Genomic DNA, 18160 nt, shown 5'->3' with positions numbered 1-18160 from the left:
GTTACAATTCAAAGTGATATTTTGTAACAAATTTTTCTGATACAAAAAACCAGAAGTTGTTACAAAAGTGGTAACAAATTTTGATCTTCAATGTATTTTTGGTGACAATCTATTTTTTCCTATCATAAAATTTTGTTACAAAATGTAACTTGATTTTGTAACTTTTTTTTTTTAGTTATAAAACACTATTTATTTTGTAATAATTTTTTAATACAAATTACACACATAATTTATCAAATTATATTATTTTTTAATTAATTAATATATTAACTAATTTACTCAATAAGTTAACATTTATATAATATATAATAACATAGATAGTTCAAATATCTTTCATTAACTAAGATTGTTTTATAAATCTTCAACATATAAACTTTAAAGTACAAACTATCAAGACACATTGAAGAACCCTAATAAACTAGATAAATATATAGGACAAGAAAAATAAGGAATTATAAATCTCCAAAATGTAAACTACAAATTACAAACTCCATCATGTTCATATAGTTCCTTTCTCATTTCTCATGGAGAAGTTCTAATAAGTGCCACACACCTGAAAAGACCACCAAACAAAAAACACTAGTTTAAAAAATAAGATTTGTTTTTCCTTTAAATATGTACAGGAAAAAATAAAAAATTATACTCGTATTATTTAACAATGAATACAAACTCTAAAATTTTTACCATGAATAACCTTTGGAGAGAAGTGCAATAAAATAGGACATGTTGATACAATAATCATGACTCAGATCTAAACATGCATTTTAGTTTAAGAAATTTATTAAATATCATAAAAGTATAAAACAATGGAATTGATGATATTCATAGTTAAAAAAGTTTATGTGTAGTTATAAAAAACTAAAACTAATTTTAAAAGAAGAAACACAAATGGATAGATAATATTCTTTCGAGTCCATTTTTAAGAAAGAATACCAATCTTATTTAAATTTTAAAATTGATCATTATAATAAATATCTAATATGAAGTACTCAAATTGACTATCAAATGTTAAAAGTTGAATAAAAAATTATTGTAAGGTCAAATTTAATAATTTAATGGAAGTAAATAAATATTATTATACTACATTATTCAATAAAATTCTAAATTATAATAAAAATGCTTGCTCCCACACCCGTAAAAATAGATCCATCTCTGTTGTATAACTTATTTAGTTCTATGTTTCTATTATTTTTTTCTGTTGCACTTACTACTAGTATTTTTGTTTATAGAAGGAGAAACATTAATTATATGTACGGTTTTAATTTTATGTTTAATTTTGATATAAAAACCATTGAAACGACGGAAAAAAATGTAAAAATATGGTTATTTATTCTAAAAATATATAAAAAAATATTAAATTAGTTCTTTATATTTGGGTTTAATTCTGTTTTGGTCTCTAAAATTTAAAGTATCTTATTTAAATTAAAAAAAAATTATTTAGTTTCAATGTAGTCCTACCATGAAATTAATGTTAAATAATTAATGAAACTCAATTTTTAAATATAAAAAACTTATATAACCAAACTCTTCAGTTGTCGAAGGAAGTTTTCTGTGATGACGATGGCCTTGTCCTCGTTGGCATCGATAAATTTTTTCGCAAAAAGTGAGTTTTCGAAGATATTCTCCATGTGCTTGAACTAAGATAAGTGGCTCGCAGTGATGCATCCACTGCTGATCCTGTGCTTCTTGAATTTGTATTTATTTTTTTTAGAAAAGAACATTAAAGTTTAGCAGGACATTAATATTTAACATTGACTTTACGATATAACTACACTTAAACCAAATAAAAATTTTTTAAATTTAAATAGAATATTTTAAATTTTAAAGACCCAAATAGAATTGAATTCAAATATAGAAGATCAATTTAATATTTTACCTAAAAAAAATTATCCTAAAAAGAAATGTACACCTAATATTGTACTAAAGAACAGATGTGGTATGGTGATGAGTTGGTGACAGTGATAATAATTTTAGATATGTACTAAAAATGAAGTGATTATTGGTTAATTTCTATGATGCATGGATATTGACACGGACATGCACTACAAAAAAAAATATTTGTAACCAAAAAAATTGTTAAAAAAAATCGAAATTTTGAAACAAAAGAATTTTGTAACAAAAAAAAGGGTCGTTGCAGTATGTCCCGTTACAAAAAGTTTTTGTAACAAAAAATAAAACTGTTAAAGTGATATGTGATATTTTGTAACAAATTTTTCTGATACAAAAAACCAGAAGTTGTTACAAAAGTGGTAACAAATTTTGATCTTCAATGGGTGACAATCTGATAACAAATTTTGATCTTCAAAATATTTTTTGTGACAATATATTTTTTCCTATCATAAATTTTGTTACAAAATATAACTTGATTTTGTAACATTTTTTTTAGTTACGAAACACTATTTATTTTGTAATAATTTTTTAATACAAATTACACACATAATTTATCAAATTATATTATTTTTTAATTAATTAATATATTAACTAATTTACTCAATAAGTCAACATTTATATAATATATAATAACATAGATAGTTCAAATATCTTTCATTAACTAAGATTGTTTTATAAATCTTCAACATATAAACTTTAAAGTACAAACTATCAAGACACATTGAAGAACCCTAATAAACTAGATAAATATATAGGACAAGAAAAATAAGGAATTATAAATCTCCAAAATGTAAACTACAAATTACAAACTCCATCATGTTCATATAGTTCCTTTCTCATTTCTCATGGAGAAGTTCTAATAAGTGCCACACACCTGAAAAGACCACCAAACAAAAAACACTAGTTTAAAAAATAAGATTTGTTTTTCCTTTAAATATGTACAGGAAAAAATAAAAAATTATACTCGTATTATTTAACAATGAATACAAACTCTAAAATTTTTACCATGAATAACCTTTGGAGAGAAGTGCAATAAAATAGGACATGTTGATACAATAATCATGACTCAGATCTAAACATGCATTTTAGTTTAAGAAATTTATTAAATATCATAAAAGTATAAAACAATGGAACAATAATCAAGACGTTTAGGAACATCTTTGCTTTTTGCCTTTATTTATTACCTTATAGAAGTTAGTGAAGCCAGGACTACCAGTAAAGCAATACATAGGAGTAGTATTCTAGCAGACAATCAAGTAGTTCAAGGAATAGCTACAGGAGAAAAAAAAGAGGGTAACAGTGAAATACTTTCTATTATAAGATAATTGACTGTGATAATAAAAAGATAGTTAGTATAAAATTGTTGTTAATCTGATATTTACACAACACTGAATGATGTTCAAATGAGTGATGATCATGTAATGAAAGGCAAAGTGACAAATATAATGTGAAACATTTGGAGTAGTTCTGGAAATATATAAGGATACATATAAGGCCAAGTCTTCAAACATTTTTTATTTTTATCTTTTTTAGGTTTTCTCTACCACTTGCTACGAGGGGACTCCTTAAGTGATTGCATTGATACAATTTGTTGCATAGGTAATATATGTAATAACTAAACAGTAAGATACTATTTGTTATTGTCATAACTTTTTGTTGTACCAACTTTACATCACTTTAACTACTTCATTTGTACGACCCTCTAAAGGGGGGACCAATAAGCACCATCCAACATGATTAATAAATAAAATTTATCTTAAACAACTGACAATAACTTCCATAGAATGTATACTAATATAGAACTCTCTAAAGGGAAAGACTTGACTTACCTAAAGAAAATAGGGAACAAAAATGTGTAATAGCTTAATTCAGTGAATAACTTGAAAGTGATTTTTCATGAAAGTCGAAATTCTTATACATAATCCAGCTAAAGTTTTACTTTATTTGGATGAATATGAAAGTTTATGTTAATATACATTCATGAGCTTCAAACAATTTTATGATTCATAAACCTCTCAAAGTGAATTCCAAAAACAAACGCAAGGATCATGAAGTAAGCTGGATGATGGAAATTACATACCTTTTTAGACTCTGCATAAAGTCCCATGTCGGCAACAAATAGGCAAATATCTTTAGTGGTTTCACTAATAGTTTTTATTTTGTGCTGTCTGTTAGAATTCATCAACAGTTCATGGTGGTATGAACTCAATCATGGATAACAACTCAAGAGTAACAACTCAATCGATGGTATGAACATGTAAATAATTATTATTATGAATGAATTTTGTTGGGCATCAATCTAGCATCAACTAAATTAAGAACAAATTAAAAACAAAAACAAGTAATAATTTGAAGTTTCAATAATACTAAATTACTAATCAGAACAAGTAAAACAAAACAAGTAACAAATCAGAAAAAAAACTACACAGAACAATAATCAACAACCCTAATATTCACAAGTTCTGATAATCAAAAACAATATCCCTAATAAGAAGTTCCAATAAATTAAATCCTAGACTTCCATGGCATTACAATTAATTTCAAAATAAAATCTCTTACCTCAATTAGCTGAAACTCGGTAATTAAACACAACAAACCCTTCGTTTGTTTTTAATTCCTAGTAGCAACAACTTTCCTCTTGGAGCAGCAGCAACAATGATCTCAGCACCAATCATAATTGTTTAGGAGATAAATTAGCAACACTAGAATAAAATATGCTAACATAATTAGGATGGAAATATGACAGAGGAACAAAATGGTAACAAAGCAAGGAAGAAAATGTTATAGGTCTCATAAACGAAGGAATTGGAACCAGAACGGGAACAGTGCTACCGGCAACAATGGCAGTGACATCCCCTTTCAAGTTTCACGATGACAGAACGCTCCGCAGTGGCTAGCTTCAGCGGCGACGACAATGGCTCCGGCGGCTAGCCCTGGCAACAGCAGTGGCAACTCCTCCCTCACCCCTCCATCACGTCTTTCACTCTCTCTGCTTCGTGCGATGGCGGCAGCTTTGGGCTCGACGGCAGTGCGCGATGAAGAACAGCAAACCCAGCGGAACAAGGGCGGGGCAGAATGGAGAATAGATCCGGGCAGAACAGGGCAGAAATCGAAGCATGATTTCAGCAGTGGAAAGACGGCTCCACTCAACTTCTGCGCGTTATCCTTGAGCTCCTCGATAACACCCTTAATCAACAGCAATGAGGCTTCGATGACGGTGGCTAGGCAGGACGCGACGGAAGCAAGCTCGCTTCAACGGCTCCTCCTTCCACATCTCCTTCTCTCCCGTTCACTTCAACGACGGCAACGAAGATCCTTCCAACGGCGGTGCGCGGTTCAGACAGCAACAGAGGCGTGGATGGCGGCGACGGGCTTCATTACTGACAGCGGTGGTGACTGACGCGAGGATGGCGGTGCTGCGACGGTCATGGCAGTCCCAGGCTCATGACTCTCGCCCTCCACGTCGCTCTCTCTCGCTCATGAACTCTCCGCACTCAGCTCCACGACGGTGACTCGACGGCCACAATGACGGGGTGGCGGTGGCGGCGCAGCAGGACACGGTCCCCTCCCTTCCGATCCCTCTCTTCTCCGTCGCTCTCTTCCTCTCTGATCCCAAGCGCTATCTCTTCTCCCTTTCCTTTGTTTCCCCTTCTCCTTTCATTTTTGTTTCTTTCTTCTGTAGGTTAATTAGGGCAAAATAGAATGGATGGTGGCTAGGGTTAGATGAGTGGGGTTAGGGTTTAATTTGGTTAAATTTAGGATTTGGATTTAATTTGGGAATTAAAGTTTAATTTGGGACAAAAAGTAAAATTAGGAATTTTGGGTAAATTGGGGTTTTTGGATTAATCTGAAAACTAATTAAATCTGTAAAATTATTCTAAAATATTTTTTATCGTATCAAAATATTAATTGATTTGAAATCAAATACTCTAATTGAAATTATAAGATAATATAATTAATTTTCTTTATTTATAAAAATATTAGTATTAAATTTTGAAATCTCAATTATTTAAACCGAATCGTATAAAATTCTTATTATTTTACATTTGCTAAATTTTATAATTTAAATATAGAAAATAATTCAATAATTATAAAATCAGATAAAATTTTAAATTATTTTAAACTCAATTAATCAAAATTTGATTTAATTATCTTTAATAAAATAATCTCAGAAATTAAAATACTTAATAATAAATAAATCTAAATTAGCTCTTAATAAGATCTTCTAAAATTTCTAGGTCTTACACAAAGTCTTACATTTAGTATGTTAAAACAAAATTTTTTATTAGTTACAAAAAATCTTTGAATTTTGTGACAAATTAATTTTTTGTTACAAAATATTTAGAGCTTTTGAAATAAATAGATATTTTGTTACAAAACATTATAACATTTTGTAACAAAATAATAATTCGATACGAAAGCCAACATAATTTGTAACAAAAGAAATCAAGTTGTTACAAATTATTGAAATGTTTTGTAACAAATTTTCTTATTGTTACAAAAAAACTATAATTTGTAACAATTTTAAATTTGATACAAATTTTTTGTTACAAATGTTCTATTTTTTTGTAGTGTATATCCATATCTATTACAATGCAAAGCCTTATTAACAACCACCTTCTGACTGCTTTTAGTCTCCCAGCCGGTGGTTCTTATTTTGACGATAAAACCAATCCTTATCGCATATTGGTAATAATATGCACGCGCATATTCTAATGTGCCGAAGTACATTCCCTCCTCGGGCTTTAGCTCCTTGTCACCAATAGCTTGATTTATGACCTGAAAAAAAAAAGAAAGAAAAAACCAAATGAAACTCAACCTAATAGTTAACTATATAAAAGTAGCTAATTTCACTATCGAGTATAACAAATAAAACACATTACTGTAATTTTAGGTGCTAATTTCGTGCCATTATGGATGTTAACGTAGATGTTAATTTCATGTAATTATGGATATTATTCATATGAACTTATTGATTGCATAGAGCATGAACTTTACGAATGTTATGCATAAAATGCTAAAATTGGCAGTTCACTAAATAGTACAGTATAAGTATAAATGCACATAAAAAATACACAAAAAATAAACCGGGTTATTATAATACCTCATCAGTTTTTCATATTCTCGGAAATTGGTTGACTGACAACAACCTCGTCGGATGAGTCCGTCTATTGTTCAAATTCTTCAGCATCTTCTGCCATATGTACTGTATTAAGGTCGAATTCAAATGACATACTATTTATAATGATAAAGGCAACTTCTTGTAAAATTTCTTGGCTTTATACACTATTGTACTTGCAATAGTATTATTCTTGTGATTTTTGAATGAACATAATTGAATTAACGGAATGTATATATTAGGGTAGTTTTCATGTTTCATATCTCCATTAAGTCATGATAAATGCCTTAATGCACAAAGAATCAAAAATATTATTAAATTATATAAATGAAATAAATTATAAAAAATTTTGGCTAATTATGGTTGAAAATTTTTTGTTACTAAATATTTTTTTTATATAATTAACCACATTAACCACAAAAAAATATGTAATGCATCGTACGTATATAGTATAATTAAACAAATAAGATAACTAGTCTAACTAATAATCTCTGGTCCATGTAGTTTATCTAGGTACGTAACACAATAAAATCAGCATGATTGAAGACCAAATACATTAAAAAAACGAAAGGTAATACATACGTAACAGGTAATTAAATACCATATTCCGACATTGGGGCCGCTTCATTTGACTCTATAATGAAGCGATACGCACGCAGCGTCTACTTTGTTAAAATGGTTAAAAAAATTAATATTTAATTTAAAATGTATAAAAATAAATATTTTTAAAAAAAATTATTATAAAAATAAATTAAATAAAAATTAGAGATAAAGTAATAGACACGACTGAATTAGCTATATAATAAAGGGATCTTTACCACTTAGCACCTCCACATACATAATACATTGCATACATACTAATAAGTTATTATTAGCAACCATCAAGTGCATATATTTTGTGACATATATACAATGTCTTCAACAGCAAAACAAGGAGAGGTCCCAGTCCCAAATGTTGTCCTACAATCATCATTCACCATGCCAGTGACGGGCCTCGGAACAGGTTCCGAAACAAACGATGACCTCACCGTCAAAGCCGCGGCCGTTGAGGCCATCAAGCTCGGTTACAGGCACTTTGACACTGCTTCCTTTTATGGCTCTGAACAGGGTCTGGGAGAAGCCATTGCTGAAGCCCTTAAACTTGGTCTCATAAGCTCCAGGAATGAACTTTTTATCACTTCCAAGTTATGGTTATCTGATAACCATCCCCATCTTGTTCTTCCTGCTCTACAAAATTCACTTCAGTAAGATCTACAACACTTTTCTCTAGGTAGAAGATTAACTGCTCTTTAATAATTCACCATTTTATTATTATTGCGGGTGTTAATACATTTGAGAGGGTTATTAAAATGAGTTAAATCTCCCACTGATTTATTTTTTTAAATAGACAGATTTTTATCTCTAAAGTTAGATTCGTTTAAATCTTAAACTAAAAAAAAATTGAGCCTGATTAATCTAAAAAAATAACGAGTTAAACAAGTATTCCGCTTAAAATTTTTTTTGAATTTGGCAAAAAAAAAATTTAGTATTTCTTTTAATAATTTTTATTCAATCCGAACATCAGACTTGACTCGCTAAAAATTGTGTTTGTCTAAAATTTTTGGCAAAATAAAATGATATTTTTTTTGTCAAAAAAAAATCTATTTTAGTCTAATCAGGTGAAGTTGGTTTATTTGAGAGTCCATTATTAATTACTCATATGAAAATATTTTTAATTATGTAAAACTGATAGTTAAAAAATATTATATAATTTAATGTGTTTACCTTATACATAATATTGTCTTTTTTAATCAGTCAAACATATTAGTTAATGCATGATGAAATTGGATTTTTATATATAAGAGAGTACGGCCGTCCCTTTATTTGTCAAATTTAAAATTGATATGTGCAATTTTCTTTAGTCACACATCTTAGCGTGGAGCAATGAAACAAACACACGATGTGAGATTGGCTGGGTAGAATAATAATAATCTTTTGGTGATTGATGCATGCACGCAGGAGTCTTGGATTAGAATATTTGGATCTTTACTTAATCCACTGGCCAATAAGTGCGAAGCCTAAGCTAAAGAAATTTCCTTATGATGCTGAAGACCTGGTGCCATTTGACTTGAAGGGCGTGTGGGCTTCAATGGAAGAATGTCACAACTTGGGCCTCACTAAATCAATTGGAGTCAGTAACTTCTCCTGCAAAAAACTTGAAAATCTCCTCTCTTTTGCTACAATTCCTCCTGCAGTTAATCAAGTAAACTTTTTATATATAATATACACACATCAATATAAGTACGATTTTAAATTGAATATTTAACTTGAAAATTAAAATCGTCTTCAAAATTTTGTTGTATTAAAAGTCGTCCCTAACGTTCAATTTTTTTTAAACAATTCTTTGAACAAAAACTAGCTGAGATAAAGAGACCATAAAACGCAAGTAACCAACCTCAAGCAAGACTTCGATTCCTATGAAGATGAATGAATTGGGCGAGATCACACCCTCATTGGAGATGGCAATTGTGAAATCTGTTCACCAACGCAAGTTCAATCGGAGAAATGTTGTGTTAGGGTTTCAAGCAAACATTTTGGAGAGTGAGTAATGTTAAAAGTAATGAAGGAAAGATGAAATGCTTTCTCGGAAATGAAAAATAGGAGAAGAAACCAAAAGGGTATTTTTGTTTTTAACAAATTTATGACTACCAAGGATGATTTTGAAACAAAATTGAACGTTATGAATGCTTTTGAACGCAAAAAAATTTTAGGAACAATTTTAATTTTCAAGTTAAAGTATAACGACTAAAATCGTACTTAATCTTTAATTTTATTTTATCACTAAATTAAACACCACATCAATCACAAACAGGTGGAGTTGAATCCTTGCTGGCAGCAGAAGAATCTAAGAGAATATTGCAAAGCCAGGGATATTATGGTAACTGCATATTCTCCTTTTTGGGAGCCAAAGGAGCTATTTGGGGTAGTAACGATGTTATGGACAATGAATTACTAAAGCACATTGCACATGCTCATGGAAAAACTGTTGCTCAAGTAAGTCTTAGATGGCTGTATGAACAGGGTGTGAGTTTCATAGTGAAGAGCTACAATAAGAAAAGAATGAAACAGAATTTAGAAATATTTGACTTTTCACTTACAAATGATGACTACAAAAAAATTAATCAAATCAAACAGGAGCGCAAAGTAAAGAATTGTGCACCACCCGGTGGATTCGTTATTGATGATCTATGGGATGGAGAGAACTAGATACCATACTCTTTACGTATTCATGTTTGTGTTTGTATGCAGTGACGAATAGTCTTCAAACAAAAAGGTTTTGTTCTCAAGAAAGCAATTATACTTCTGCCTTTGATGTTTATTTTGATGAGAAGAAACGTTATAACATCTATTATTATTATTATTATTTGTTTTTTTGTATCTTTTGATTTTAACATTAAAAGTGATTGATAACAAGGTAAACAAAATTAAAAAAAAAATGTATTTTATACTACAAAAGAAAAATATACAAGAGAAATAAATATAAAAATAATACAAATATAATTTATTTTTGTAGATATTTTCTCTTCTATGTAAATTTAATGTGTGTTTGATTTTTGTTTTTATTTTCTATTTTTATTTTTAGTATTTTTTGTTTTTTGAATTTTGTAAAAAAAAAAAAAGAAAAAATAGTAAAAACAATAAAATTTTGTTTTCTATTTTCGTTTTTTACCTTTTTTTTTTTCTTTATCAAATTATGAGAACAAAAAATACTAAAAATAAAAATAGGAATAAAAATACAAACTAAACACACTCTTAAATCTCAATACTATTTACGTTCTATTTTGTATTATATACCTTTTTGGTTTGAGATAATATGTATGTGTGTTTTTTTTTCTAATATAATTAATGATACTACTATATTTTTCTCTTAAACTCATCAACACTCTTAAGAAAAAGGAAGACGACTAAAGAGCACAAGAACTGAAGAATGAGAAAAAAAGATGACTAAACTTAGTGAAGTGAGAACGAGGTTGAGTTATAAGGCGTGTGATATGGAAAATGATTGCATGATATATGATAAAACTTGGTTGAACTTAGTTGCAATGAATACTTGGTCACTTAATAAGTTAATATATGTTGATGGAAAATGTTTTTTTATTTTTTTTTTTTTTAGTTTTTTTAGAGAAGATGGAAAATGTATTCATTCAAGTAAAGCAAAATTTATACTATGTTCATAATGAAGGTTAGTAAATTAGACAACTAAAACCAATTCAAGCGTTACGACACACAATTTGCAAATAAATGCAAAATTTTGTCAACTTCCATATATCTTGCTAATACTTGCAGAAAATCGAAAATTATTTTAATTTATAATTAGTATATAAGTAAAACAAATTAACTGTATATAGACTAATTATCTACTAAATAGCATATTTTAATAGGGTTAGAATAAGTAAGTTAAACTTGCTCCTAAAATGGCTCGGACTCATAAGCTTATAAATATCACCAAGCTTAAGTTTAAATTTGAACTCATATTCCAACAACCACCGTTGCTCCAATACTTGATCAGGTTGTATGGTAAATTTTCCCTTTTTATCCAAACTAGAGACCAACTTTGTATAAAGTTTGCAACGCACTCAACATAGAGTTTGTAATAATCTTTTATATCAAGACAATTTTTTTTCTATTTTCTGTATATTCTCAAAAAAAATGTGGACAGAATACTGAAACAAAAATGTGTAGTTACTTTTGCTAGCTCCTTTAAGACTACTTCAGTTCCTAGTGCATTTGGTTCCACACTTGCTATCAATAATAGTAGTTTCTAACAGTGACCCATTTAATAGCATTCTGCATATTGAGAAAAGGTCAATGCTAAAATAAAAAGTGACGTTCATCTATAACACAATTAACAAGTTAATTTGCAATCAAGCTTTTAAGGCTAATGATAATAAATGGTTTGACGGTTGCAAAGGACCACAAGAGACAAGAGCTTATTTTTCATTGGATCTCATAACCATATCCATTTCTTCTTTGATACCCCTATCTCATCTTTCCCTCATTCAATGAAACTCTATGCTTTTGTTTTTGCTTCAACACTCACAATTCTTGTCTTTTTTTGAATCTTCTCTCTGCAATGCCAGGCACTATCATGGTTTCAGGTACTAACACTAACTAACACACACACTCTCAATTAATACTAGGTCAAACATTCTCTTATTTATATTTCATTAACTTCATTTTGTAGTACTGGAATTCATGGATCTTCCATTATCTTCATCGACTTCCATAAGGGGTACGCAATTTGGTCATGCTTTAGAACTTGTCCCCAATTAAGTCGTCTAATAATAACAAAGTGGTGATGCATGCAGTTTCCATGGGGAAGATAGAGTACCAAATCAGTGACAAGGGAAACTATTCTTTGTAAGATTAACTTAGAGAATTCTACCATGTTTCCTTTCTTTTTCTTTTTCTTTTTTTTAAGAGTGCCTATAACATGTTTGTTTTATTGTCTAAACCAGCCCTTTAACTAGCCTCCGTGATGATTTGATTGTAAAGATTCTTGAGGCTGATGGGAATGAAATAGCACGTACAGGTAACAGATTATTGTTTCTTTTCCACTCACTCACGCGCACACGTGTTCCATTTGAGTATTAGCAGGCCGTTTTCGAATTCAATCAGTGTGTAACAAGAAATAGAAATTAACTTGCAGGAATTCATGTGAGGTTGATATTAGAGAAAGGTGTTTGGGAAGACATGTTTACCCTTGGGGAAGGACACTTGCATTTGAAGTTGCAGTTCATCCTTAGCTACGAAGAGCGCGATAGAATTCGCATAATGGTGTATTTTCCTTATACAAACAATTCGTATTGAACTTATTCATATGAAAGATGATATTATTAAGTTAAAATGCCAGAGCTGATTACTTTATTGGTTCTATGCTAATGCTTAGGTAAAAGGAATTTTGTACATTTTATATATAGACAGAAATCTTCCTGTGACATTTACTTGCATAGATAGCATTTGATGTTGGAGTTATAATGGTGTAGACTAGGTTAATGAGTTTCATAGCTTCTTTGTGAATTCCATGGTTCTAAACTACAATGGCAGTTGTACTGTAGGATATATGAATCTCGTAACATTCACTGCTATTGCTGACTGCAATTTAGAGTTATGATGAGTCCCTTTCATGGCAACCTATAGGATATATGTTTATAGTTATCATCTACATATATATAACTTTAAATTATGTTGAGTGGCGGGTATATTGAAACATATAAGCTTCCATATGAACCTTGGCATTTATATATAATAACATCACTCTTGTTTTTTCAGAGACAATCTGCACTAAAGAAAAAACATGATGAGCTTCTTAGTAGTCGTCGAAGAGGTGCAGAAACCGACAGCAGTACTGTTATTGGCAATGATGCATTACCTTTCCACACAAATGATGAGGTCTCAGGTTTGATCTCACTTTACTGATTAAATAAACAATGAAACCGCTGAAATTCATTGAAATTAACTGAAAGTAGAATTCAAGTTCAATTGGAAGTGAAAAGGAAATTAAATAATTAACTGATATGAAGGTTTTGAGTTGGAGAGAATGTAAAAGAGGTGTTTGGAAAGAGAGAAACAAAGACAAAATCAAAAGGAAACATTGCTCTAGATTGAGCACAATGCAGGGAAAAGTTAGGGATTCATGGTGTGTAATAAGGTTCTGATACCATATTGAACTTCATAGTAACGAAGAAAGATAAGAAAACGATTGAGAGAATTAGAAGTAATTTTAATGAGTGATGAAAAAGGTGAGTAATAAAAGTCATTACAAGGCTCATATAGAGACATATGATAACAACCGACTAGTAAATAAAATCTGATCGACTTTAACAATATCCTCTAACAGAAACTAAAGCAAAAGCAGAAAGAAAACTAAAGAGTTAAAGAAATTTCATGGTTACGAATACGGTCCTTCATTTCCTCAGAGGCTTTTTCCTGATGTTTTAAGTGCTCCATCTTCTGAAGAATCAAAGAATCACCTTCAGCATAAAGCAGTTTCTCGGCTACATGGTCCTGTTGTTCTTTTCAACAAGGAATCTGATACTAGAAGCGTAGTTGGTGGGGTTCAGCTTGACAAGAAGAAACTAAAACCAGTTAAGGATTAAATACTCTGCATCACAGTCTCTTGCTCTTGCATTGTTTCAGCAAGATGAAATCGGGAGGCGAACTATAATGCTTGTTTAATGATAATTTCACATGTTTTAGAACTCTGCAGATCAATATAAATCAACTAAACCAGTGTTGCAAGTAGCTAATCTCGCTCAATCGCCTCACAAGGGTAAGAAACCTATGAATCAGTCATCACCTGAGGAACAGTATCAGGACATACTTAGTTCAGAAGAAATGGCAAATAGGTTAAGAAGATCAGAACAAAATGATTCTATGACCAATAATCCAATCCAACCTATGATGGAAGAAGATAGTCCGCAATATTTTGAGGTGAAAAGAGCGATGTGGAGAACTCCTAGTAATGTGAGGAAGATGATAAGTGCTTTCGAAAGTGGTCTGGCTCAGGTATATCAGTAACTGCTCAACTTTATAATGTCATTAACATTTTATTGGAGTATGAAAGTAAAGTCTTTGGAGTTCACATGTGATTTGTCTCAAAACAGGATATGAGACCTTACATTAAACCACCTCCAACAAAATATCAGTCAAGTAAAATTGAAAGAAAAGATTCATCCAAGACTCGGTACTTGGAGCAAGATAAGTCACAGGATGCCGAGCCGGCAGCCATCTTGCAAGAGAATGTGAACAAAAGAACAGATTCGAATGCCAGAAATAAATTGGACAAGTATTATCCTTTTGAAAGTTCTGGGGCTTGGATATTCCCAGATGAATCAAGAAAGATGTGCATAACGACAAGTGGTAAAAGCTTAAATGGTGTAGAGGAAAGTCAGGACAAAAACTGCTTAAGCCATCAAAGAAGTTTGCATTTCTCACAGTTAGAAAATAAGGGGAAGGTATAAATATTTTCGGACATGAATTTGGTTAATTATTTTCTTTCACTAAAAGCTTTAAGTTTCTATAATTAATGGAGAAGATGAGATCTCTCGTATGTTAATAAGATAAGAGAAAAAAAAAAATAGAAGAAAAACTATTAAAGATGCTTCTGTTAACAAAATAAGATTTTTTATTGGCTTCATTTTTATGTTGATTGAAGCATCCTGAAATGTGAAGGTTTTGTATCTATTTAGTAAACTTAAGCAACTTAGAAGTAATCTAGTCGCTAGATTAACTATGATAGATTGAGTTTTCCCTTCAGATAGAAACATATAAATTTAAGTGAGTTAATTTCAAACATTTAAACCGAACTTTTGATTAAGAGAATCTGATGGTGTATTTTCTTCTTCCTTCTTGTAGTTTTATGTTAATCTTAATTTTTGTGTGGCAGAATGCAGAGCATTTTAGAACTGGAACTAAGGGGAGCAAGAATGAGAGGATTAAGGAAAGTAGAGGCTCTACGACAAGAGGTTCTTCTGCTGATAATGCAGATGAAAACTCTGGTGGGCCAGTTAATCAGGTTAAGATCAGTATTCAATTTGAAAAATTTTGTTTTTTCAACTTATTTAGAGTCTTAAATTTTGGTTTGATCTTGGTAGTGGTAGTTTTTTTTTTTCCCTTTTTTTTTTTTTTTTTTTTTTTTTTTTTAATATTGGTTGTTAATTCTTAATTTGATGTAAAAGGAGGTTGCAGTTGTGTTGCTCTTTAATTAATTACTTGGTGCTCTCAACTATTCTTGAAGAGTGATCAAATGCCCTTTTTCTTAACCTTCTTCCTTTCAGGTAATAAAAGTTGCAATCATTGTTGGCTTTGGAATACTTGTTTTCCTTACCAGACAAAGAAAGAAAAGGTGTGAAAATTAGGTAATTTCTTAGTTAGATTTCGTTGATCCTAGTAAATTATCTTTTTTTCTTGACTGTCAAGTGAAGCAATCAAGTCTATTTAAAAATATGATAAATGTAAATCTTGTGTAATTGGTGGATAATAAATTGCTTACTACATCAATTGTAGATTCACTTTATTTCAAAATGTCTCATTGGTGCTGCAAGGAAGAATAAAAAATTGCTTGTTGTATTAGATAAATTCACATATAAATCTACTACTGCAATAATTCTATGGACACACCCTTTTATTGCTCAATAAAACTTACCCCGTTCCAGACAGATTTAAAATTTTGTTATCTATGTGTGCAAGGACATTATTTCTGGGAGAACATTAATTAAGATTATCCTATAATATAATGAATTTCAAAATAAAGGCAAAGAAAGTAAAATAATTATATTCTCCATCATTTTATGAAAATGAAGCATGTCACTTTGAAAGCTTGCTAAAACTAGTTGTCAATATATTGTATTGCAGATAGAATCTTCTGTTGGAAAATTTCAACTGCAAGGATCATCTGAAGGGATGCAGAATTTTATGGATTTTCTGTGCAATAATCTAGATTCTTTCTGTCAAATACAATGACATGTTTACAAAATAACAAGCAAGTTTCCCTTTGGAGCATTTGAACTACCACAATGTAATTATATTCATCCCAAACATCCTTTTTAGCTGTCACAATTTATCAATTAAAGATTACAAGCTTGAGGGACAAATAATTATGAAAAGTGTTACGAGCTTTAGCAATTTGGTCCAAATATTATGCTTCTTTATTCTTCATGTGATTAGTGTAAGGAAATTCTAACTAAAACCTTAAGCAAGAATTCTAGAAGCTTGGTTTACAATTCTCACCCATTTTGTGCGCGAGCTTTTGGCACAGATTACATCTTAGATTAGAAATCTAAAGCAACTAGCAAACGTCCAAAATGTATAGACTTATAATAAAATTGGCTTTGATACCATATTAGAGTTTAGTGAACTTAATTAAGAAAAGTTAGTTTTAACTTTTAACAAGCTTTGATGAACTTTCCTCAACTAATTAACTAAATACAAGAGATGGATAGAGTAGAGACTTGCATACGTGGTTGCCTCCTGTTTAAAAATGGTATAAAATTGAATTGAATTTTATCAAGAATTAAACTCCAGTCAGAATTAAATTGAATTCTAATGGTTGAATTTAGATAACTAAACTATTATTAAGATGATGACTAAACATTATTGGATTATTTATTTGTGTGATTTTGTTGTGTTTGTGTACAAAAAATTAATTAATTTCCATTGTTCCAAGAAGCATGAAAAACAAGGCCACACTAATACTCCAAATCTTGATCCAAAATGAAACGGCTGAACCAAGAAAAAGAAACAAGCCACATATTATGAGTAGATAAGCAAATTAATTGTGACCCAATTAAACAAGCCCATAAATAAACAAGTTCAGCACCATACCAAATTAATTGAAAACAAGTAAAACAAAAAGGGCCAAATAAAGAAACCAAGCCCAAGCAGAAAAGTAGTCCAAGAATCAAGCTTGACGAATTAAACGAAGAAATCCAAGAGTCCACAAGGAAATGACGTTACTCACTCTTTTGGTAACTAGAACTTGAAATTAAATTCAATTTAATTTTCTTGAAAGCTTCCACCAAAAACTTCTCTCTTCTCTCTCCTCTTTCTTGTTTCGGTCACATCATTTATTCACTCAAGAAAGAAAGAAAAGGAAAAGTACAGAGAGTAGGTTGTGAAGAAAGGCTAAAAGATTTTTGTCAAGAAAAGAAAAAAAGACTTCGATCAAAAAGTAAATCTATCTTAGTAAAGGCACAACTAAAAGTTTATTTCCTCTTTTGTAGGAAAGCTTCAAAGTCTTAAGTATGGAAGAAGCAAAAATAAAAAACGTGAAGCCATCTTGGTTCAGAAGCTCATCAACAGTCTGAATCAAAACTTGGAGCCAACGCAAGAACGCACGGCTCAAATTCAAGATTCTTGAAGAAAAAAGTTGAAAGAGAAGATTGAAGGTATGGTTGCATGTCACTGCTTCTACCCTCTCTCTCTTCTGTCACGCCGTTGCTGCATCTGTGTATTGGGAGAAGAGAACCAATATGTGCTGAAGAAGGTTTCAAACCCTGGAAGCTTCACTCTTCTATAATAGGGATGAACGGCCAAGGATTGAAATAAGGAGTACGTTTGAGTTCTCATAACTCTTTGAGCTGTTTATTCTTCTCCTTCATGGCTTTTATT

General features: G+C 30.6%; 1 protein-coding gene and 1 pseudogene across 3 annotated transcripts; both read left to right on the top strand.

Moving 5' to 3' along the window:
• LOC107630369 lies at nt 7823-10405 on the top strand (annotated as a pseudogene).
• Nucleotides 11911-16675, top strand: LOC107630367. 3 transcript variants are annotated; one of them, XM_016333474.2, is made up of 12 exons: nt 11911-12147; nt 12234-12281; nt 12358-12409; nt 12508-12581; nt 12699-12826; nt 13322-13441; nt 13969-14136; nt 14249-14557; nt 14656-15006; nt 15438-15566; nt 15829-15896; nt 16406-16675. In XM_016333474.2, the coding sequence occupies exons 1-12, from the start codon at nt 12123-12125 to the stop codon at nt 16407-16409; spliced, it is 1476 nt and encodes a 491-aa protein (XP_016188960.1). In that variant the 5' UTR covers nt 11911-12122; the 3' UTR covers nt 16410-16675. The 3 variants fall into 3 exon arrangements, with proteins under 3 accessions (XP_016188960.1, XP_016188959.1, XP_016188961.1); XM_016333473.2 differs by having other exon boundaries at nt 15829-15909; XM_016333475.2 differs by having other exon boundaries at nt 11912-12147; nt 13322-13448; nt 14009-14136; nt 15829-15909.

Source organism: Arachis ipaensis, chromosome B03 (genome assembly GCF_000816755.2).
Source record: "Arachis ipaensis cultivar K30076 chromosome B03, Araip1.1, whole genome shotgun sequence".
NCBI lineage: Eukaryota > Viridiplantae > Streptophyta > Magnoliopsida > Fabales > Fabaceae > Arachis > Arachis ipaensis.
Note: the sequence above shows the minus strand (reverse complement) of the source record. Positions and strands in the feature narration are given on the sequence as shown.